The 24,456-nt window shown below is 44.5% G+C and overlaps 1 protein-coding gene across 2 annotated transcripts in view; it reads right to left on the bottom strand.

Moving 5' to 3' along the window:
* LOC147429571 (diphthamide synthesis DPH2 family protein) overlaps positions 1-24,456 on the bottom strand; it is a 94,302-nt gene that overhangs the window by 33,454 nt on the left and 36,392 nt on the right. For both annotated transcript variants that reach the window (XM_086495835.1, XM_086495834.1), the window contains exons 3-7: positions 1,691-1,799; positions 907-1,287; positions 364-437; positions 198-265; positions 8-123 (exon numbers count right to left, since the gene is read on the bottom strand). In XM_086495835.1, the coding sequence (XP_086351961.1) occupies positions 8-123; positions 198-265; positions 364-437; positions 907-1,287; positions 1,691-1,799 (748 nt within the window). The remainder of the gene's footprint in view (positions 1-7; positions 124-197; positions 266-363; positions 438-906; positions 1,288-1,690; positions 1,800-24,456) is intronic.

Here is a 24,456-nt window from a genome sequence, read left to right as displayed (position 1 = left end):
GCCCAACCTCAGGAAAGTTGGCTAGTTTTGCTGGATTTGGTCTGCCCATTGCTAAAATATATGATTTTTTCCCTGATTCTTTTACAAGCCTCTTTAAACTTCGAACCATTTCCTGATATCCAGCTAAAGCAACAGGATTGTGTTAATAAAGCCTAAGTACCTGACCAGTAGAAAAAAAATTTGAAAATTCGTCTCACCTACTCCTAGAGTTCCTACAACAATGCCAACTATATTTGCATCCTTGGCTCGTTCTACTAGATAGTACCTGCACAAATGTTGTAAACCTAGCATGAGATTGTGTAAACTTTAACGAATTTTACAAATTAATCTGTCTTTGTCAAAAATTCACTGCCTGTTGCTTACCTCCGCATTAAAAACTTGCTTTGTTTTGCAGCATCAGTGGCTAACAATTTTCTCTCAGGATCATAAAGGGAAACCTGCACAATAAATATTCCCAAATAAAGTTGTAAGCTAGCCAACAAACTTCCTTTATCTGAGAAACTAAATACCGTGTATCTAAGTACGTTCCTATGTGCATGCTTTAAAGGTTTTGCTTGGCCTAAATACATGCAACTGGCAGAGCACGTGCTATGTGTGCATCAATGAAAGGTAAGCATACACTCCTTTTGTTGTAATCCCAAATTGCATCATGCCTTGATTTCTCATGTGTGACATGTTTAAGGGAAACTAGAAATGCACTATGTGCATGGCTAGGACTACTGCAGTATTTCCCTGCATTCTGCCCCTCCACACCCCAAGAACTACATCCGTGGGTGAAGTGTGCATAAACACACCAAGAGCAAACAAGTGACAAGTGGAGCACATAAAGTAAATTATGTTGCCATTCAAAATGCGCAATTGGAAGGTCACAACAGAATGTAAAGGTCAAAAGAGGAGAATACCTACAGTCGAGGCATTGAATGTGAGCATCACATTTGTCAAAGCCGGACATTCTTGCCCTATCCAAACAAGCTCAATATCTTCCATCTTGGAGCCTTCGGGCAGCGTCCAACTTAGCCCACCCAAACTGAACCTTGTGCATGACTGTATCGTACTTGTACTAGGACTTCTCGATTTTTGGTTGTCTGCATCTGATTCCTGTTTTTTGCTGTCTACCTTTCCAGCACCAACAGTGGGACCACTGGTAAGTGCAACTGGATATGTCTCTCTTTCAGGAACATCCGCAAATACTATTTTTGCACCATCTCTACCACACTGAAGCTGACTTTCCACAATTTTCTTCACAATATGTTGTATTGCATGCACATACTTCAAGTCGAACACCACCTGATGAGAGAAATGTAGCCAACAATAAAGCTTACTCACAGGAGAACAAAAGAGATATATGATTGCATCACAGACAGTCCAAAAAATTCAAGCACAAATGCTAAATGTATGTATACCCATCTGAACAAACCCCTGAGACCAAAAGTTATTTTCTAAAACTCCATATGGCAGCCTACAAGTGCCTTTTGGCATTCGTCAGAGAAAGATCATACTCAAGAGGAAATGCAATGCTGTGAGAAAAACCAGTGTGTAAAATGTTCTCTCTCAACCAATCACCTAGCGTAGCATGTCAGGCAAGTCTCTTTGATTATTGTCAAATTTTGTGTACGATCATAACAAATAAAATAGTGCACAATTCCATTCATAAAGTTTCATCAAATACCACAAAGAATCAGAAATGTACCAAAACCCTCTTTTTGTGTCCGTGGGCATAATCTACAAGCTGATGCACAAAGTCTTTTATGTCAATCATCGCTTTTCCAAAGACATACCAAACTGGCAACTTTGACATCCTACACATACAGGTAAAACTTCAGCACTAACATCTAAGCTTTAGACAAAATTCATTTACTCTCCACAAATTTAGCACACAAATATGCAAAAAGAAAGTAGCATGGCACTGTTCTTTGAACAGTGTTAGTTGTCTTCTACAAGCAACAAGACTAAATTTGTACATAGCATTCGAAGTTTCCCAACCTTACGATCTTTACATACCATTGATGCTTAGCAAGCTCATCAGAAAGAAGAAGAAAAGGGTTGGGTTGGGGGGGCGCGCGAGGGGGGGGGCATGCAATGGAAGCTCCCAACACATGTAATAGAGTCAAGCACAAAACAGTGTCAACTCCAGGAATATAAAAGTAAGGGTCCCATTCTGCATGTGAAAATTCTGAACAAAAACTAATAAGGTTGGACAGGGATGCATTTCATATTACTCCGATACTGCGTTTGTAACTGGTAGATCTCGGACCTCCTAGTAAGCTCCATATGCTTTGCTCTTAAAATTCAGAAACTTCATTGTATTATCAAATTACATACATAAACATATATACCTAAATGAAACTCGTGGGTAGTCATCCACTAGAAACTACAATCGGAAAATTTGTCACCCATAGCATGGACTAAACACTATCCCCACAAGCATATATATACCTAGATGAATCCAGGATAAGCCCAAATTCACCCTCAAAGGAAAGTGCAAGGTCTCTCTCTCTCTCTCTCTCTCTCTCTCTCTCTCTCTCTCTCTCTCTCTCTGGTGAAGCTCCCTGGTCGTCTTGCTGTTGCTGCTGCACCTGCTGCTGCCGCACTGCCCTACTCTGCAGTGCTGCGCTGCTTCTATTACACCTCCACACCACCACCCGCCCTATTGCGTCAGAAAACCGCCCCCCCCCCCCAAACACACACACACACACACACACACATTTTCACAGACAAAATTGCAGGGAGCATTTGAGAATAGCAAGAAGCATTTCAGAGACAGTGCAAAGAATATCCAAAAAAATTCAGAATTGCAGGGACTATATCTAGGTGTGGAATAACCATGTGTGCCTGATCTGGGATGCGCAAAAACATGTATGCATAATGACCTATATACATAGTGTTCTCTCGCAAGGACCAACGGGCTGCCCTTTGCCTACGTGTCCATGGTTTTGTTGGGTATTGCTTCACCCTCACAGAACATGGAAACCATCTCCCCTGCTCCTCCTTCACAAGACACGGAAGCCATGAATGTTTCACCTACTTGCAAGCCGTGAGCAAAGGCCACCTTCATGCTCACGAACAAGCGGATGACGCAAATGGAAAGGGAAATGAAGTAATGGAAAACAGAGATGGAAGGATGGTGGAAGGAGAAGGCCAACCTCCTTCAGATGGTCTTCAACGAAGGCGCACAATGGAAGAAAGAGAAAGAGAACCTAATCACAGAGATACAATCACTTAAGGCAGACTCACAGACACTCAAAGAAGAAGTCTCAGCCCTCGAACGGGAGCTTGTTGACAAAGCAAGCAGCGGATTAAAGGAAGGTGAATTTCAGCCCTCTGTGATAGAGGAAATCAAGGCAATCAAGGAACAGGTAAGGATGATCAAAGAGGAAGAGAAACTGAATGTGGCGAAGACGTCTTCATGGGCGGATATGATAACAAAGACACAAAAGAAGGCGGACGAGGCCTAAAAATGGATTGAGGTCGCCAAGAAAGGGAAAGGTAAGGAAGCTCCTTGCACACCGACGCTTATCAACATGACCCTCGAAGAGGAACAAAGAAGGCGGATGCGGGCTCTACATGTGAGAGTGACCGGCCTCAAGGACATAGACAATGTGGAGAAAGAGGTCACAAGCCTCACATCCATGATGGGGGTGGAGAAGCCTTTGCACACAAAGGCATGGAGAGTAGGCAAGAAAAGTGATGGGCCGGGATAGTCTTCAAAGGAGAGAGCTCTCATACTACGCTTCCCCTCCTCGGAAGAGAAGAAGGAATTCTTGAGGAAGGGGCCTACTCTCAAGAAGACAGGTATTTTCCTCGGCAATGACCTTACTCTCTCGCAGCTCGCACATATGAGAGTGGTAAAATGCCAGAGATTACAACGGCAAGGGAGAAGGGAAAGATAGCCTTCTACAAAGATGGTTGGGCGGTGATTGTAGAGCGGCGCGTTGCATGACAGTGCGAGACCCATGGGACCACACTAGAGATTGCTACTTGGAATTGTGATGGGTCTATGAGGTTGGACGTTGGTGCATTGAGGACAGTTTCGGAGACAGGGACTGTGTATTCTTCTCAGAGACTCACGAGGCCCCTGGACGCTGATGCCACATGTGGTGGGATATAGATGGGAGACAGCCCACAGGACAGCTACGAGATCTGAGCATGGGAGTAGGGGTTCACGAGGAGTAGCAGTGCTATTTAGACAGGAGCTACAGCCACTACTACATATTGTACGGAGAGATGAGCATGCTAGATACATGTGGGTGAGACTAACAGCTGACACGGGTCGATTTCTATACATTGCCATATGTTACTTTCCTCCCAGTACATCAGTATATGATGCATCCAAGGGGAAGTCACCTTTGTCTATACTAGACGATGACATATGGGAGTTTTCTAGGGATGGTGATGTCACAAGACGGGCACCACGTGCCAATAGAAAAGAGCAGACTAAACAGACTTTTAGCACTTCAATAACATCTGAACTGAAAGAGAGAGACGACACGCGACACGGAGTGGGGGAATCCCACCCCAGAGAGTATTGGCCCCAAACCTTGGCGCCCCTTTCGGTATTTCTTTATATTGCATCAACACATTACAAGCCGGAACTCCAGACTCTGCACCTTCTCCAAGAAGCATGCCAGAGAATGAGCCCTAACCTCATATTTAAAGGCCCTTGGCCTGAAAAGCAATTACAATGAAAAGCCTTCAAAACTCAAAAGCTTCTGGTCCAAAAAGCAAAGCCAAAAGCCGCCAGCGTAAATCACGGAAATCTGTAGAGCCTGCCACGTCATCAGCCAACGCAAAACGCGAAAATCCATACAACCTTCCACATCATCATGTCAGCGCAATTTTCGGAAATCTGCCACGTCATCGGTTTGTGTGTGTGTGCAGGTCCTGCTTTATTTTAATCCTTTGTCCCTTGGGGCCCCATCGGACGGGGTCCCCATAAGTTGGGAGGACTTCTTATGTTACTTGTTCTTCTTAGGGTTTCGGCCCCTCGGCCCACATCTGCAAGTTGGCTCCATTCTTTAGGCTTTGGCACGTCAGCAGTTTGTTACATCTCCCCTTCTTGAATAAGAGTAATCGTTCGCGATTACAGCATATCTGCAAAACAACTCAAGTTAGCTCAAAAATTTCCAAGGGACAATCAGTTTGCTCCTTTTATTAAGGAGTTAGCTTCTCCTTTCTGCTCTTTTGATCAAGGAGTTAGCTTCTCCTTTCGGCTCTTTTGATCAAGGAATTAGCCGTCCAGATCGGAACTCTTGATAATCTGGCATAGTAAAATTAGCCATCACACCCAGACCATACTGATCTTCCACAGGTGTCTTGATGCACTAAAATTACATACCCAAGCAATCTCATCCAATTAGGAATATGCAGTAGTTGGCACATCACAATGCAACACAAATGCTCACATATGCATGTTACAAGACACAACAAACAGCGCCACTGAGCTCTCCCCCGAGACAAATGGTCTGCGGTATGAAGCTACTCAACGACTACCTCGTCACTCCCCCCGCAAATAACCTAAAAAGGTCTGGGCCATGAGCTCAGAGGATTGTACAACCAAACGCTCCCCAGACCGCAGTCTGCGTCGCTTGGAGATTCAAGCATACAACCAAACGCTCCCCAAGCATCGACCTACGTCGTTCGGAGGTTTTCTAACATACAACGAAACGCTCCCCAGGCATCGGCCTGCGTCGTTCCGAGGTTCAAACAGTACCAAAACAGTATTTCTCACTTCTCCACTCGGGAGTCAAAATCACCAATCAATGAAACCATTATTAAAACCAGAGTCAAACATTTCAAATCAGCACCAAGACAGGTTCAAAACAGATACCATCCATTTCAAACAAATTCCAAACAGGATCACTAAACAAGTTCTCAAACAGATTTCGAACTTAAAAAGCAATCTCGACATCAGTCGAGCTCAAAAAATCGACTGACTTTCCATCCTGGAACCTGCACCAAAAATTAGGGTTAGGTTCGTTCCGTAAGGTCGTAGCCGAGCACAGCATGGTCCATTAGCTCTTGGACAAACAATGTTTCTTTGACGGCGATGGTAGTCCCAAGATAGCAATCGCACTGAACCTCCAAGGTCATCTGCTCGTGAAGAGACATCTACTAAGAGATGTCAAGAAATTTCAAGTTATAATCTGCTAGGGTTTCAATTTTCCATGGCAAGCATTTCAGGATACCTCACTCTGCCAGAAGTTGCACTCCGAAGCAAGATGTCAGAAACCATATAACTTCGAGCAAAAAAAAAATTTGAAAGCTTGCCAAGCACTTGGAGTATGCTGCTTGGTAGCTGTAGACATCAACATCTGCATGACACTGCTTCTGAGAAAAACAGTGACTTGAAACAAATATGGATCCTTCTCTTGCAAGTGATCTTAATTGGCTTATGCCCTGTAAGACATGAGCGGTGAAGACGGGGGCGCGTCCGATGCGCGATGAAGTAAGGGTGGAAGTGACTAATAAGTCCCGGTTCGAGCGCGAAGATACCTCAAATAACAATTAGATATCTCAAATAAAAATTCCAATAGCTCTGTCTGCTCTTTTGTAGGACCGGTATGCTTTCAAAAAAGCACACGCCTGATGCTCTGATACCACTGTCACAAGACGGGCACCACGTGCCAATAGAAAAGAACAGACTGAACAGACTTTTAGCACTTCAATAACATTTGAATTGAAAGAGTGAGACGACACGCGACACGAAGTGGCGGAATTCCACCCCAGAGAGTACTGGCCCTAAACCTTGGCGCCCCTTTCGGTATTTCTTTATATTGCATCAACACAGTACAAGCCGGAACTCCAGACTCTGCACCTTCTCCAGGAAGCATGTCAAAGAATGAGCCCTAACCTCATATTTAAAGTCCCTTGGCCTAAAAAGCAATTACAGTGAAAAGCCTTTGATGGGGGCTTTTCACAAGCCAAGCTCCCATACCCCTCTTCTCTCGTCCCCACCCCATGAAAACCCCCTCTTAGGGAGGGAGTGATAAAAGACATTGGAAAAAGTAAGAAAAAAAATTAACGTATGATTATGTAAATATATGAGAAAGGTAAAATAGGCCACCTCATGCCTGCGGGGTAGCCCATCCCCACCTTGCCTCCTTTTTCTTCACTGTTGCCCCGCAGTGTGTCCCTTTTCCTCTCCTCCACTCAAAAGGTCAACCCCCTCTCTCTTCCCCTTGTCCTTTCTCCTTTCTCTCTCCCCTCAAGCTACCCCACCTCTCACCAATAATGCACCTTAACTCACATGCAACTTATCCTATCTTCCAAAATAGAATACCCCACCCTCCCTTTCTCTCCTATCATATCCCATGACCCAAATACCCTCCTCTCTCTCTAAAGGGCGCCATGTCTCTTGTCTTGTAACTAAATAACCTCCCCCACACTCACACACACTCAGTTTCACTAAAAAAAGGTACCCACAGACCCATCCCCACCCGGTAGTTACCTGATTTTTCTTGTGTTCACACAGATTCACCTCTGAACACACTCCCCTCTCTCCCCTCTTGTAATTACTTTATTCTCCATGTCACCTCTCACTTTTTTTTCATCAACCCATCTCTCTCTCTTAGTCTCTCTCTCATGAGACTGTTGTTCTGGCACATATACACACAGCCAGACAAGTGGGACCCACAATCACATGGCCTATGAAGATAATGATTTCTTCATTTCTAAATTCTAGAATTTCTCCCCCCTCCTCCTCTATATAAAGAGGGGTCACCATCACACTAAACACACACACAACATCACCAAAGAGTACACTATGCATTGTGTGTGCCTAGTGCACACACACACACCCACACCATCACCATCACCGCAATCACCATGCTCGTCTTGAGCATGACCTCTACACCCTTGGGCTATGGAAGATGAAGGGCAACTAAATGAAGGATGATGGTCATAACCCTCATGCGAGTCTTCGCCATCAACTCCCACCTATCCGCCATGTGCTCTACCACTCTCTCCCTTCTCATTCCCCTACCCTATGCTCCCCATTTCATCGCCTTATTCTCTAAATAATGCTTGAGGTTTTGTGAGTATGTTTTCCTGCAATGTTTTGCCCATGTGAGGTGTGCGGAATCGCCACCTAGTTTTGTGTTTGGAGTGAGCTTGTGTATGTGTGAAGGGTGTGCGGATTCGCCATCCTTCTGTGGTGCCTAAGTACTAAGCCGCTATACCCCCTCCCTCACTCTCTCTCTCTCTCTCTCTCTCTCAATTGATCTCATTTCCCTTCCTCTTCATCATTACTCCCAAGCATCCATCTCTCTTGGATGAAAACTTTGTTATGGTGGTGTGTTGATTGCGTCCTAGCCGCTGAAGCTAGGTGGTGCCCTCTGTTTGCTTTACCATGACAGGCTCGAGGCGCGCCATTCGGTCCCCGGTGTTTTAGAGGCTGTTGGGGGTTCGGGGTTCGCTTTGCTCCCATCATTTGGTGCTCCCCACTAAATATCTTTTCATGAAACCCTTCAGTTTACAAGACTGAAACCCCTAAACTATTGTGAATGGATGAATGGCTAGCAGGATTTGCTAACTGGACGACAGAAGAAGAAGAGCTCCAAGCACAACTAGACGAACTCCGCATCTCCATCGAAGCTCGAGTGCCAGGCGTAACGGTAATCGATTTGCAGTGGGAGAGTCAACCAACACGCCAAACCCAGTGGATATACATAGGCCGAGTGCCAAGAAGAAGAAGGAGAAGGTCGAAACCATGTCCGCAACCTACAACCAACCCACAACAACAACAAAATGGAAGGAGCTCTGCACAATAGAGAATCAACACTATTCTACTTTGAGAATCGGGTAACTCAAGTCACCGAGGTAATTATCACAGTCAGTTTTCAAGTCGCACCTGATGCTGCAGCACAGATAACGGAAGCATTGGCTCACACTCTCACTAGAGAAACTAGGGATCTACTGAGTTTGTTTCAGGAAAGAACACCACCCTCTCCCACAAGCTTGGACAGTGACTAAGCACCTCTAAGCTTCACATGAATCAGTACAACCTACCTCAAGACAGATCACACATACCAACACGTGTACGCTCAATCAAGGTAATACTGGACTTGAAGGCTCACTACCAGCACGTCATTGACACCATGCTGGGTGGGGAGCGGTTTTTTGAAGTTCTGGCATCAGATCAACCATTTGTCTTACCTTTGGTACAAGGCAATGTACCGTTTGAAGTTTTAATCTATGTCCTAGTATAAGAGGGTATACACGCCTCCTTGTAAAGAAGAAAAAAACTTTTGCAAGCTAAGAAGTGTGTCTTTCTAGCTCTCTCTCAGTAATCATGGCAAGTATAGCATTTCCAACATTTAAAGGAAAGAAGGGGGAGGATTTGGTAACAGACTTCCTAGATGACTTTGAAGTAGCATGTGTAGTGAGCAACAAAGATACGGATGAATCCCGGGTTAGAATCTTTAAGCATCTCATGAAGCTAGAAGCTAGATCATGGTACAATGCACTTCCACAAGCAACCAAGGATGACTGGGAACCCTTAAAAACCGCTTTTAAGAGGCGCTTTGGGGGAGGTACCACTTCAGAAAAGTTGTGGGATAAGTTGAGAGACTTGAAGCAGGAGGGTCTTTTAGAATATGCCACCTATGAGTCCAAATTTGTGGATTTGTGGGAACGGTGGGTTGAGTCACTGGCAAGGGGAGAAGTTGCACCTGATTTCCTAAAAAAAGATCGGTTCACGCATGGCTTATGGCCGCTTCTCAAGGAGAAGGTGAAAGGTAGATTCCCGGCTACGTACGAGTTAGCCGTTGAGATTGCTCGCCTTAAGGACAAGAAGCTGCGAATGAAAGCCAAAGAAACCGAGTCAACAGAAACAGGAACATCACGTCGACCAGCAACTACGACAACCACCATTCCACCACCACCACCAGCTCTTGGGATAAGAGATGACCAACAAGATATGTTGGCCCATATTACTGACCAACTGCAGAATTTGTCTGTCCACTTAATACAGCAAGGAAGGAGTCAAGAAAGAAATCAAGACCCTGGAAGAGCACGACGACAAAATAGGGAGTATCACTGCTACAACTGCGGAGAAGACGGTCACGGTATGTACTACTGTCCCAAACCACGACAAAACAATAATAGAGGAAGTAGGAGGAACCAATTGTCACCCCCTAGAGAAAGAACACCCCCACCTCGAGCACCAGCCCCACCAACACAAATTCTACGTCCACCCCAAACACCACTACAAGCATCCATTCCACCTCTTCCACGAGCCCCACCACCCGATCGCACTGTAAACATCATAAGGCTAGAAGAGAAAGGAAAAGCCGTAGTAGTGGATCCACCCAGAGCAAAGGAGAGGGACAAGGGTAAGGAGAAGGTAACCTTTTTAGAACCACTTGAAGCCATGACTGTGAAAAGAGCTAGGAGGGAGAAAGCTACACAATCAGATGATGAGAGAAGCATGAGAGGAGAAACTAGCAAGAGGCCATCCAGGCCACGACGGAAATTGGGCATCACCGACTTCCAGCTAGGGGAAAGTTCTAAACCCTATGATCTAACATTGGATGTGGCAGAGCAAGGACCGAAGATTACATGGCCACAGCTGCTACATCTTGTACCTAAAGTAAGGCGACAATGGTCTAAAATGGTAAGTACAAGACGCTCCAAAACAAAGGTAGCCGGAGCAATTTCGGGATGCAACATGGATGACATCCTTCCAATTGTTGACGTAAACATAAAAGGAAAGAGGGTTGGAAACACCTACATTGATGGAGGTGCACAAATCCGTGTAATGAGCGAAGCTATGATGCTTCGATTAGGGCTCGAGGTTGACAGGCCTTCTCCATGCAAAGCAAAGATGGCAAACAACGCAAAAGTAAAGTGTGTGGGTGTGGTAAGTGCCGTGAAAATAAAAGCTTTCAACACTGAGGTAGAGGTAGATGTTTTTGTAATGCCTACTAAGGGAAAGGGCTATCCGCTAATCTTGGGAAGGCCATGGTTGATGGCCATGAAGGCAAAACAGGACTGGGGTACTGGCCTTCTACGCATGACCGGTAAGAAAGGGGAGACAATCTACTACGACATGAGGATTGGCAAGCAGAAGCAAATGAATCTGGAAACATCGGCAGATGAAACCACTAGCGAATCTTCCAGTTCTGAGGAGGAGACAACATCCACCGACGAAAGTGACAGTTCCATTGATGTGATGGGTATCATTATGAAGGATGCACAAAGGGTAAGCACAACTGGTGATCCATCACCAAAAGGGCAACCCAATGAAGAGAAGAGCAAATCACCCGGCCTAGGAGGAAGTAGGTTGAAGGGCATGTTGTCTACGGAATTAACACTTGAGGAGAAAGATAGTTTTTTGCAAATGTTGATGGGATTTCCTAACTTGTTCATTGACAACTATGAAAGAATCACAGGCATTACAGTGGTAGAACATCATATTAAGCTGAAGGAAGGGGTAAAACCAGTTGTGCAAAAGCTACGACGATTGGGGGTCATACAAGAAAAGGCACTCTTGGCCGAGGTAAGGAAACTGTTGGAGACAGGATTCATCTATCCTGTAGAAAACTCAGAATGGGTGTCACCCGTAGTGGTGACGCCTAAAAAAAATGGTAAGTGGAGGGTTTGTGTTGACTACAAACCACTAAATGCAGCTACAAAGAGAGACCACTTTCCTCTCCCTTTCTTGGATGAAATTCTGAATGAAGTAGCGGGTTTTGAATGCTATACCGTCTGTGATGGTTATTCTGGATACTTTCAAATACGCATAGCTTTGGAAGATTAACTAAAAACCACTTTTATCACGCCATGGGGTTGTTTTGCATACAGGATTATGCCATTTGGTCTCACAAATGCACCTGCCACATGCCAAAGATATGTCACATATGTTTTTCAACCATTCTTTGGAACATCCATAAGAGTGTTCATTGATGATTTTTGTATATATAGCTCCCGTATTTCACATTTAGAAAAGGTAACTGAAGGTTTGGCCAGGTTGCAAAGCCTCGGTGGGCAATTAAATGTGGATAAATGCCACATTGAGGAGAGTAAAGTCATTCTACTAGGCCATGAAATTTCAGCAAAAGGTATCAACGCCGACCCAAGTAAGGTGTCCGCACTCATAGCCCTACCTTCACCAACGACCGCACGTCAACTGGTCTCTTTTCTACAGAAGGTGAGGTACTTAAGTAGATTCATACATCTACTATCACAACTTGTTTTACCACTGCAACAACTCACTCAAAGATCAACTTTCACTTGGGACGAGGAAAGCGAACATCACTACAACAAGGTAAAGGAGGTCTTAGCCACTCTGCCAACTATCTCACCACCTAAGTGGGATGAAAAATTTTATGTCACCTCAAGTGTTGGTGATGACTCATTGGGGGCTGTGCTACTCCAAAAGGATACGACGACATCTTTCATGAGGCCAATCTACTTCTTTAGTCGAATGATGACAGCGGGAGAGAAAGGTTTCACCCATGTGGAACACTTAGTCCTAGCTCTTAGATTTGCAACTACAAAGTTTAGGTCATATTTGCTGCCTAAGCAATTTGTGATTCTAACCACGGATGAAATATTTCCCTATGTTGTACAACACATGGATGTGTCTGCTAGGATTACTAAATGGCTAGTTCGTCTGCAAGAGTTTGACTACACGGTACAGGTAGAAAGCACGACAAGGGCAAGTTTGGGGGGACTCATGACCTACCAAGTCTTTGAAAGGAAGGAGAAGCAATTTAAGGAAGGAGAAGTCCGATTACCTCCAGTACCACCGATGGTAGAAGGAGCATACTCTCTCTACTTTGATGGAGCCTACAAGCGAGCGTCCAACAAAGCAGCTGCAAGCATAATGGTCCTTGATGACAAAGGGACAAAGGTATTTTCGTTGGGCCAATTGTTAGATTCACATTCTAACAATGAAGCTGAGTATGCAGCATTAACCAAGGGTCTACAATGGTGCGTCTCACAAGGTGTACAACGCCTTAATGTATTTGGGGATGCTCTACTTCTGGTAAGGCAAATAAATGGAGCATGGACATGCAAGAATCCTAGTTTAAAGACTCACTTAAGTGGTGTAAAAACCTTGTTGGGTAAGTTTGAAGAAGTTCAAATACACCATATCCCAAGGGCTCAAAACCAAGAAGCAGATGCCCTAGCAAGTGAAAGACTACAGGAAGTGGTGGTTGGAGCAATAAAACTAAAGCTCCCTCTATTTCAAGGCAGTGACGCCTTGCCTGGCATCATGCATTTTTTGGAAACAGGGGAATGTCCATCAGATTTAACAAAGGGACATAAGCAATGGCTGACGCGGAAGGCCACAAGGTATGGACTCATCAATGACGATTTGTATTGTAAGGGTAAGGACCAAATACTCAGGAAGGTCCCTCTCTCACAGGAAATCACGGGAGTAATTGCTAGCTGTCACGACGGGGTTTGTGGTAGTCACTTTTCCCTAGACATAACAAGTAGGAAATCTTACAGGCAAGCTTCATATGGCCTAGCCTCAACCGTGATGTACATTACTGGTGCAAAACGTGTAAGTTGTGTCAAAAGGCCGGCACTAGGTCACTTATGCCTGAACCACAGACACCTATTCTCTCATATGGCCCATTTGAAAAATGGGGTATCGATGCCATTAGGCCATTACCTAGGGCCAACTCGGGAAAATTCTACATTATCATGGAGGTCGACTACATGACTAGATGGGCAGAGGCTACAGCCACCACTAGAATCACAGCGGTAGAGGTAGCTAAATTTATCTACGAGCACATATGCTGTAGGTTTGGCACACCTTTAGAGATCATCTCTGATAGAGGGCCAGGTTTCAGAGCAGACTAGGTAGGAGAATTAATGCAGAAATTGGGCATCACAAGGAGGCACTCTTCACCATATTACCCTCAATGTAATGGCCTAGTTGAAAAGGTAAATGGAATGGTTTCTAAAATTATTACCAAGCGGGTAAACAATCATCCTGGAGACTGGGATAAGTACCTACTACCAGCTTTATGGGCCTACAGAACTTCATTTCGTACATCCTTGGGATTCACACCGTATCATCTAGTATTTGGTAAGGAAGCAATCTTGCCCATTGAAGTGCAACTACAAAGTCTCAGAGTAATGGCAAGCCAACTTCAACAGCCCAACATGCATTTAAGAGATCACATCATCAACTTGGAAAGACTGCAGCTGGACAGAGAAGAAGCAATAAATTATTATGCAGCACAAGCACAGCATAGACGGCTTAGCTTTAACGAGCATCTCCGGAAAAAAGAATTGAAGAAAGGAATGTTGGTGCTCCGCTACGACAATCGCTTCGACACGCGCAAGGATAAGAAACTCCTGCTCCGATGGGAAGGCCCTTTCAACATCAGGAAAAAGTATGCCAATGGAAGCTACCAGCTTATGGAGGCTGATGGAAAACTTCATAAAACCAGGGTAAATGGTTGGCGACTTAAACCTTATTTTCTTCGATTTGACCAGGCTCCACCTATTGACATTCTAGATGAGGACACACCATCAGCCGCCACCTCCGACACTAATGATCAAACAGATGAGCTAGAGACATGAATGCCTCTAGCCAAAAGGGGAGGGCTAATGATGGGGGCTTTTCACAAGCCAAGCTCCCATACCCCTCTTCTCTCATCCCCACCCCATGAAAACCCCCTCTTAGGAAGGGAGTGATAAAAGGCATTGGAAAAATTAAGAAAAAACTTAAAGTATGATTATGTAAATATATGAGAAAGGTAAAATAAACCATCTCATGTCTGCGGGGCAGCCCATCCCCACCTTGCCTCCTTTTTCTTCACTGTTGCCCCGACGTGTGTCCTTTTTCCTCTCCTCCACTCAAAAGGTCAACCCCCTCTCTCTTCCCCTTGTCCTTTCTCCTTTCTCTCTCCCCTCAAGCTACCCCACCTCTCACCAATAATGCATTCTAACTCACCAATAATGCACCTTAACTCACATGCAACTTATCCTATCTTCCAAAATAGAATACCCCACCCTCCCTTTCTCTCCTATCATATCCCATGACCCAAATACCCCCCTCTCTCTCTAAAGGGCGCCATGTCTCTTGTCTTGTAGCTAAATAACCTCCCCCACACTCACACACACTCAGTTTCACTGAAAAAAGGTGCCCACAGACCCATCCCCACCCGGTAGTTACCTGATTTTTCTTGTGTTCACACACATCTGCACACAGATTCACCTCTGAACACACTCCCCTCTCTCCCCTCTTGTAATTACTTTATTCTCCATGTCACCTCTCACTTTTTTTTCATCAACCCATCTCTCTCTCTTAGTCTCTCTCTCATGAGACTGTTGTTCTGGCACATATACACACAGCCAGACAAGTGGGACCCACAATCACATGGCCTATGAAGATAATGATTTCTTCATTTCTAAATTCTAGAATTTCTCCCCCCTCCTCCTCTATATAAAGAGGGGTCACCATCACACTAAACACACACACAACATCACCAAAGAGTACACTATGCATTGTGTGTGCCTAGTGCACACACACACACCCACACCATCACCATCACCGCAATCACCATGCTCGTCTTGAGCATGACCTCTACACCCTTGGGCTATGGAAGATGAAGGGCAACTAAATGAAGGATGATGGCCATAACCCTCGTGCGAGTTTTCGCCATCAACTCCCACCTATCCGCCATGTGCTCTACCACTCTCTCCCTTCTCATTCCCCTACCCTATGCTCCCCATTTCATCGCCTTATTCTCTAAATAAAGCTTGAGGTTTTGTGAGTATGTTTTCCTGCAATGTTTTGCCCATGTGAGGTGTGCGGAATCGCCACCTAGTCTTGTGTTTGGAGTGAGCTTGTGTATGTGTGAAGGGTGTGCGGATTCGCCATCCTTCTGTGGTGCCTAAGTACTAAGCCGCTATACCCCCTCCCTCACTCTCTCTCTCTCTCTCTCTCTCAATTGATCTCATTTCCCTTCCTCTTCATCATTACTCCCAAGCATCCATCTCTCTTGGATGAAAACTTTGTTATGGTGGTGTGTTGTTTGCGTCCTAGCCGCTGAAGCTAGGTGGTGCCCCCTGTTTGCTTTACCATGACAGGCTCGAGGCGCGCCATTCGGTCCCCGGTGTTTTAGAGGCCGTCGGGGGTTCGGGGTTCGCTTTGCTTCCTTCACCTTCAAAACTCAAAAGCTTCTGGTCCAAGAAGCAAAGCCAAAAGTTATCAGCGTAAATCAGGGAAATCCGTACAGCCTACCACGTCATCAGTTAGCGCAAAACGCGGAAATCCGTACAGCCTGCCATATCATCATGTCAATGCAATTTTTGGAAATCTGCCACGTCATCAGTTTGTGTGTGTGTGTGTGTGGAGGTCCTGCTTTATTTTAATCCTTTGTCACTTGGGGCCCCATCGGACAGGGTCCCATAAGTTAGGAGGGCTTCTTCTGTTACTTGTTCTTCTTAGGGTTTAGGCCCCTCGGCCCACATCTGCAAGTTGGCTCTATTCTTTAGGCTTTGACACGTTGTTAGCGTGTGGACAAGAAGGAAAATGAGAACCCCTATAGCATTGCGCACACCACACCGTCGGAAAGAAACACCACAAAGCTGCGGAAAACACCTATGTCGAACACCTGTAGAGTCGGGTGGAAAACAACCCTAACCCGAACCATGATTAAAATTGATGAAAACCAAGACCATAAAGATGAAGCTTGTATCGTGTAGACCTCCGTAGAGTATCCATGTGCTTGATTCCGACATCAGACAAGAGAGTTACAAGCTTTCGAAGTTGGGGTATCTCTCAAAAGCTCCAAAGAGCTAGTCTCTATAAGGAAAAAGGGTGTGCAAGGAATTGCAGCTATTAAAAGGGGATTTTTTTTTGCTCTTATCCCAAGGGATTTTCTCTCTCTTCTTAGCCGACATGGTTCTCTCCTTGGGCACCTTTTAATTGGTTCAATTTTGGCCTTTTTTGGGTCAAAAATGAGCTGTCGACCACTTTTTGACCAAGGCAAGTGGGGAAAGGGGATGTCCAGTGGACGAAAAAGGTGGCCAGGCGCCTGGGCAGCTGGTGTGGACTCAAAATGGCGCCCCCTCTCTCCCCCAACACCCACGAGCTCTCACAAACAAGGCAAGGAAGCTCCATTAGCTCCTTTGATACATCCTTAGGGGATACCCACTCCCCCCCTTATATCCTCCAATTTCCACTTGCTGCCTCCCATGTGGGATTACTCCATTGCCACTTGGCACCATCCTCCCACCTCCCCACTTAAGCCAATGAAGATTCTATTTTGCCCCCCACATCGAGCAATCTTGGCGGAGGCGTGGCAAGATAGTGCCAAGTGGCAATGGAGTAATCCCACATGGGGGGAGCAAGTGGAAATTGAAGGGTATAAGGGGGGGAGTGGGTACCCCTGGAGTAATCCCACATGGAGGGGAGCAAGTGGAAATTGGAGGGTATAAGGGGGAAAGTGGGTACCCCCTAAGGGTGTATCAAAGGAGCTAATGGAGCTTCCTTGCCTTGCTTGTGAGGGCTCATGGGTGTTGGGGGAGAGAGGGGGCGCCATTTTGAGTCCACACCAACTGCCCAGGCGTCTGGCCATCTTTTTTGTCCATTGGACATCCCCTTTCCCCACTTGCCTTGGTCAAAAAGTGGCCGACAACTCATTTTTGACCCAAAAAAGGCCAAAATTGGACCAATTAAAAGGTGCCCAAGGAGAGAACCATGTCGGCTAAGAAGAGAGAGAAAATCCCTTGGGATAAGAGTCAAAAAAAATCCCCTTTTAATAGCTGCAATTCCCTGCACACCCTTTTTCCTTACAAAGACTAGCTTTTTTGGAGCTTTTGAGAGATACCCCAACTTCGAAAGCTTGTAACTCTCTCGTCTGATGTCGGAATCAAGCATATGGATACTCTACGGAGGTCTACATGACACAAGCTTCATCTTTATGGTCTTGGTTTTCATAAATTTTAATCATGGTTCAGGTTAGGGCTGTTTTCCACCCGACTCTACAGGTGTTCGACATAGGTGTTTTCCGCAGCTTTGTGGTGTTTCTTTCCGACGGTGTGGTGTGTGCAACCTATAGGGGTTCTCATTTTCCTTCTTGTCCGCACGCTAACATCGTTTTGGTGCCCCCACGGAGGAACAAGTGCTCCTATGCTCCAATTCCTGTGAAATATGTCTATTCTACAGGCAGTGAATGTAAAAGGAATGTGGGTCCTTATGGACAACCGCCTATGTATGTGCAAATTGTGGGCAGCAGTTGAAGCTGTCACATAATTGGATTGCAGCCTTTGGAGGGTCGTGAGGTTTTGTGAAGCCAAGCACTGGGGACCGGGTTACCCAGTGTGAGGTGGATTAAGTACTGGAGCGATCCATCGACATCCCTTGAGCTTTCGACGTCACGTGTAAGTGTTGTTTGTGGCAATCAAACATGGCAAACGACTTCCCACAATTTCATGGATTGCCTAATAAAAATGCACAGACGTTTATTAAAAAGTTGGAAGTCAATTGCTTACTACGTAATATACTAGACCAAGCTATTGTTGCGGCTGCTGCAATATAGTTTACAGGATGAGACAAAAGTTTGGTTACACAATTTTGAGAAGTTGATGCAGGCACGAAACCCAGGGGTGGTTTTGGACTACAATTGTGTGAAGCAAGCCTTCCTAGCACAATACCGATCCATCGAAGTACCAGAGGATGTTTGGCATGAAATTCTGGGATACACTCTGAGGGTTGATGATTTTGTCATGCAGTTCACCCGTTTATGGGATAAATGGGCCCAGGCTTTGGGAAACGAGATCCCTCCATCCATGTTAAAGAAGGACCGTTTTGTGGCAAACCTAAAAGAGAGTCTGAAGTTCAAAGTTGAGCTGGAAAGGCCCGCCACCTTCGAGGAGGCAGTCGCCATTGCCAGAGAGAAAGAATGGAAAGCTCAAAGGCTTAATGAATACGGGAAAGCGGTCCCTGAGCAAAATAATGGTAGCCAAAAGGAGGAGAATCAGGCAGAAGCTGGAGGCCAACCTGTTCAAAGGGCTGCTAACACCGAACAGTTGCAACGGAATATGCAAGACATGATGACCATGATGCAGGAATTACGACTTAGTGTTCTTGTCGGTGGTCGTGGTCGTGGTCGTGCATGGCTCAAGCATGTGAGGCTCATCCTAATGCTAATGTGGGTCGTGGACAAGGTGGTTTTGAGCCGCAGAGGAGGTTCATTCCTACTTGTTATAATTGTGGTGAGCTTGGTCACATCAGCACTTATTGTCCAAAGCCAACAAGAATGGGAGGGGATATGTTTCCACTTCCTCAGTAGATTCCTAACAGAGGTAATGATTATGCATTGGATATACGGGGAGATCAAGGAACTGGACAGGAAAATCAAGCCTCAACCTCTGGTGGTCATGTGGGTATTGTGCGGGTAGAAAAGAAAGACGCAGATGTGTTGCTAGTAGGCAAAAGAGAGAGGGAAGGCTATGCAGCACCAGGGCCTAGCAACAAGAATGGGAAGGAGAAGGAGAGCGAAGATGCAAAAGTCAAGAGAAAGAGAAAGCCTCGTAGACGATTTGAAGTGGCAGATTTGCCTTTGGGAGAAGGCCAAACAGCTTACAGTTTAAAGGAAGACCTAATTGGGAGGAAAGTAGATTGTACTTTTGGACAGTTGATGAATATGGTGTCCAAACTGAAAAGGCAGTGGAAGTCATTAGTGAATCCAGAAAAAGAGCCGAAGCATGGACAAGTTAGAGTGTTATCCGTGGGAGAGTTACCCGACATTTGTCCTGTGGTGAATGCTTGGCACAAAGGTGTGGGCATGGGAGATGCCTACATTGACAAAGGTGCTCAAGTTTGTATGATCACACAGTCATGTGTCGAGAGACTGGGTCTCATTACATGCGGGAAGCTCTGGGTTCCGAATTCGACTAGCAAACCATGCCAAGGTGAAATGTTTGGGGATGATCAAGAATTTGGAAGTTAAAGTCTTTAACGTGAAAGTTATGGTGAACTTTCATGTAACTTTCATGTTATGCCAGCTGGTCTAGGAGCCTTTCCTCTCATTTTGGGACGACCTTGGTTGAGAGTTGTTGGTGCCGTGCAAGATTGCGGCAAGGGCACAATCGGTGTGCATGGCAAGAAGGGCGAAAAGAGGGTGTTTGATATGACTACCAAACAACCTATGGCACTTGAAGATGTGAGTGAGAATGATGAGTCCGAAACTACTAGTGATGATAGTTCTGAAGACTCAGAAAGTAGCACTAGTTCGAGTTCCAGTGATGAGACTGAAGTGTCATTCTTGTTGTTGGACGAGGAACAGAGAGAAGTTAGTAAAGTGCTGCAATTATCAAGGAATATAAATGCTTCAAGCCGTTTAGAGCAACTTGAAGAGTTAATGCAACCTAAACAGGAACTGCCAGTGAAGAAAGAGTTGATTCAAAATATGTTGAGTACTGATTTGACACAAGGAGAAGGAAGGGAGTACTTAGCAATGTTGGACAGGTTTCCAAATCTTTTCATTACCTCATATCAGGAAATAAGGGGTTTTGTTGGGGATCCTGGGAAGATCGAGCTAGTTGAAGGGGCAAAGCCAATACGGCAGAAATTAAGGAGGATGGGCAAGGAGCAAATGAATGCCTTAAAGAAAGAAGTGGATAAGCTATTGGATGCAAGGTTCATTGTGCCAGTCGATAATGTTGAATGGGTGAGCCTTGTAGTGGTCACTCCAAAAAAAGATGGGCGTTGGAGAGTTTGTGTTGATTACAAGCCACTAAATGCGGTGACCAAGAAAGATCCTTACCCTTTGCCTTTTATTGATCAATTATTAGATACAGTGTCTGTGATGGGTATTCAGGATACTTTCAGCTTATCCTTGCTCCTGAAGACAGGAAAAAGACTACTTTTATCACGCCATGGGATTGTTTCTACTTTTGTTGCCTTCCTTTTGGGTTGACAAATGGGCCAGGAGCCTTTGAAAGAAAAGTAGATTGGGTCCTTACCCCGTTTCTTGGGAAGTTTGTCAAAGGATTCATAGATGATTTCTATGTATACAGTTCAAGGAAAAAGCATGTTCAAAACCTTGAAATGACTTTTGCCAGGTATGATGAATGCGGGGGTCAGCTCAATCCTAAAAAACTTCATTTGGCATAGCCACGGGTGAAGCTTCTGGGGCATATAATTTTAGAAAATGGGATTGAAGCAGATCCAGAGAAAGTGGAGGCTTTGTTGTTACTGTCACCTCCAAAAGATACCAAACAATTGGTCACTTTCATACAAAAAGTTAAATATCTGTCTCGCTTCATACCTTTGGCATCACAGTTATTGTATCCATTGCAACAAACAATTAAGAATGATCCCTTGGAGTGGTCTCATGACTGTGACGATGTTTTTGACAAAGTTAAAGAGGTTTTGAGTACGTTACCTATTATGCAAGCTCCTGACTGGGAAAAGGAGATTTATGTCAACCCATCAGTGGGAGATGATGCTATTGGAGCTATGTTATTGCAAAGGGGGAAGGAATCTCTTTATATGAAGCTTGTCATTATGCTAGCAGAGTGAAGACTCCTCATGAAAGAGATTTTTCTGAAATTGAATAACTGATGACCAGTATGGTTTATGCTTGCAGATGATTTAGACACTACTTGCTGCAAAAGTCATTCACTTTTCTCACCAATTATTCATTGCTTCTCCAATTGTTCAATAATTCAAATATATCAAAAACAGTGATGAATTGGATTATTGAGCTTCACGAGTTTCAATTTACCTTTTTGGTGAAAGAAAGTACTCGGGCTATCCTGGCAGATCTTCTCACTTATAAGGATACTCCAATTTTGGTCAAAGAAGAGATGGTGCAGAAAAAGAAAGTCGAGACTCCTGCCATTTCTAATGTTCCATTGTTGTACTTTGATGGTTCTTATCGAAGAAGTCATGATGCTGCTTCAAGAGGCATTGTCATTTATGATGCACAAGGGAAGCTTATGAGAAAGCAAGGGCTGAAACTTGATGCTAAAAGTAACAATGAAGCAGAATACATGGCTCTTGAAGGTGGTTTGCATATTTGCTTACAATTGGGAATTAAACGCTTGCAAATTAAAGGAGATGCTTTGTTGGTTGTGAAGCAAGTGTTGGGAGTATGGAAGAATAAGAACCCTAAACTGAAGAATTTATGCTTCAAAGTGAAAGTGTTGCTCAAAAAGCTCAAAGCATAGAGTTTGCAGCATGTTGAGAGGTCTCAAAATGAAGAAGCCCATGATGCTGCCCAAGAAATGATCACTTGTGTGTTTGTGGTAAAGGCAGATGCCCCTTTATATCATGGGAGGGAAATATTATAAAAGAAAGTGGATTTTCTATTGACAGGTGTTCTACCTGAAGGTTTATCGTCTTCTAAAAAGTATGCATTCATAAGAAAAGCCAGGAAATATAAAATGCTTGATAATGTGCTTTACATGAAAGGAGGTGATTTGGTTTTGCGTCGTGTACCTTGGAAAGAAGAAATTTACAAAATTTTGAAAGAAAATCATGAGGGGTCTTGTGGAGGCCATTTTGCTATGAAGATCATGTTGCATAAGATCTTGCAAGAAGGTTACATATGGCAGAGTATTCAACGGGATGTTAATCATTGGTGCAAGTCGTGTTTGTCTTGCCAAAGAATGGGAAAGAGAATTTTAAAGCCCGAATTGCGAAAGATAATGCTAGCTTTTGATGTGTTTGAGAAATGGGGTCTCGATGTTATTGGACCCTTACCTATGACTATCAAAAGAAATGTTTACATCTTGACCGCAGTGGATTATTTGTCACGATGGGCAGAAGCCAAGGCTGTCAAACAGATTACCAGTAAAGAGATTGGAAAATTTGTTTATGTGTACATATGTTGCAAATTTGGTGTGCCACTAGAGCTACTTTCTGATAGAGGACCAGGATTTAGAGGAGAGCTGTTTGATTTCTTATGCGAAAAGCTCAATATACAGCATAGGTACAGTTCTCCCTATTATCCACAATGCAATGGTCTTAATGAAAGGTTCAATGGAGAGTTGGTAAAGATCTTGGCAAAGATGGCTCAGACACATGGGAAGACTTGGGATTCAGAGTTGCCTTGTGCATTATGGGTCTACAGAACTGCTATCAAAACAAGCACAGGATTTTCCCCTTACCACTTGGTTTATGGCAAGGAAGCTTTACTACCAATTGAAGTGGAATTTCCTGCTCTCAAGTTGTTGTCATTGGAAAATGAGGAGCAAACAAATGCATGGCAAAAAAGGTTATTAGATTTACAATGCTTGCAATTGGATAGAGTTGTAGCTTTGAGCTACTATGAGGAAGTGTCAAGGAAGGCTCAGCTAAAAGCCAATGAATGCGTGGAGGATAAAAGAATTGAGAAGGGTGATTTGGTGTTGCGATACAATAGCAAATTGGACAATACCTTTCAGAAGAAGTTTCAAATCAAATGGGGAGGTCCTTTTACTGTTGTAAACAAGTTTGAAAATGGCACATATCAGTTGGAAGACTTAAATGGTGCACAGCATAAGTATCGTGTTAATGGTTATAGATTGAAGAAGTATCCGGCACGTTTGATGACAATTGTGACTGAAGAAATTGCTATCAGTAGAAGGAGACAAGGTGGAGACATCTAAAAATGTGGATGAGGTTTCTGGGGATGAAATGCAACAGTTATTCACCCTAGGGACCTCTGCTTGTCATGAATGACTAAGCAGACAAGGGGGGGTTGGCAAGCTATATCAGGCATTTTTTGGATAAGCATGAAGTCACTAAGTCATGCCAAAAAGCTTGCTCACTAGCCTCGAGTACATAGATGTACATAATGCTTTGAGTTTTCAAAGTGCTCTTGTAAAAATTATGTAAAAAGGCTTGGTTTTGCTTAGTCATTTGCAAGAGTTTTGGGTTGGTCGAACTCTTAAAAGGTGGTTTTCAATGAGTACTCTCAATCATGCTTGATAGTCGATGAAATGAACTCATACATCATAAGTTACATGCATTGAAAGTGGGCGGTTCCTGAAACCGGCCTGTTAAATCCAAAAAGGGCGGTAAACCTTAGACTTAAACTTTATTTGCTTTCACCCATTTAATTTGTCGCCCACTTTACCTGTACTTTCAAGACACAACAAAGGGGAAAGAGATACAGGTTGCTAGATTGCACCTGTATGAGAAGACCGACACCAGATTGGCCCCTAAATAGGCGCCCCTTTCGGTATTTCTTTATTCTTTAAAAGAGGGAATAAAAGTTGTGGTTCCCTACAAGCTGCCCCGCACAATCTGGGCTGAATTTCATCTGTTCTGGCCCGATTTCGGCAACATAACTATACTAGGACCCTTCACAGTCAGTATCCCCATGCATTGGATGACTTTCCCGACACATACGGACACTTTGCAAAACCTGGCGAGAATCTGCAGCACACTGAATTCTCTGTTTTCTGCCCCGAAAATGCGCCAGATCACCTGTACAGCGGTCCCCTCGCGTCCCCGAACCTCCTGGGGGTATTAGGGTCCGTTTAGGGCCG

Source organism: Adiantum capillus-veneris, chromosome 22, assembly GCF_014529385.1.
Source record: "Adiantum capillus-veneris isolate H3 chromosome 22, ASM1452938v2, whole genome shotgun sequence".
In the NCBI taxonomy this organism is placed as follows: Eukaryota; Viridiplantae; Streptophyta; class Polypodiopsida; order Polypodiales; family Pteridaceae; genus Adiantum; species Adiantum capillus-veneris.
Note: the sequence above shows the minus strand (reverse complement) of the source record. Positions and strands in the feature narration are given on the sequence as shown.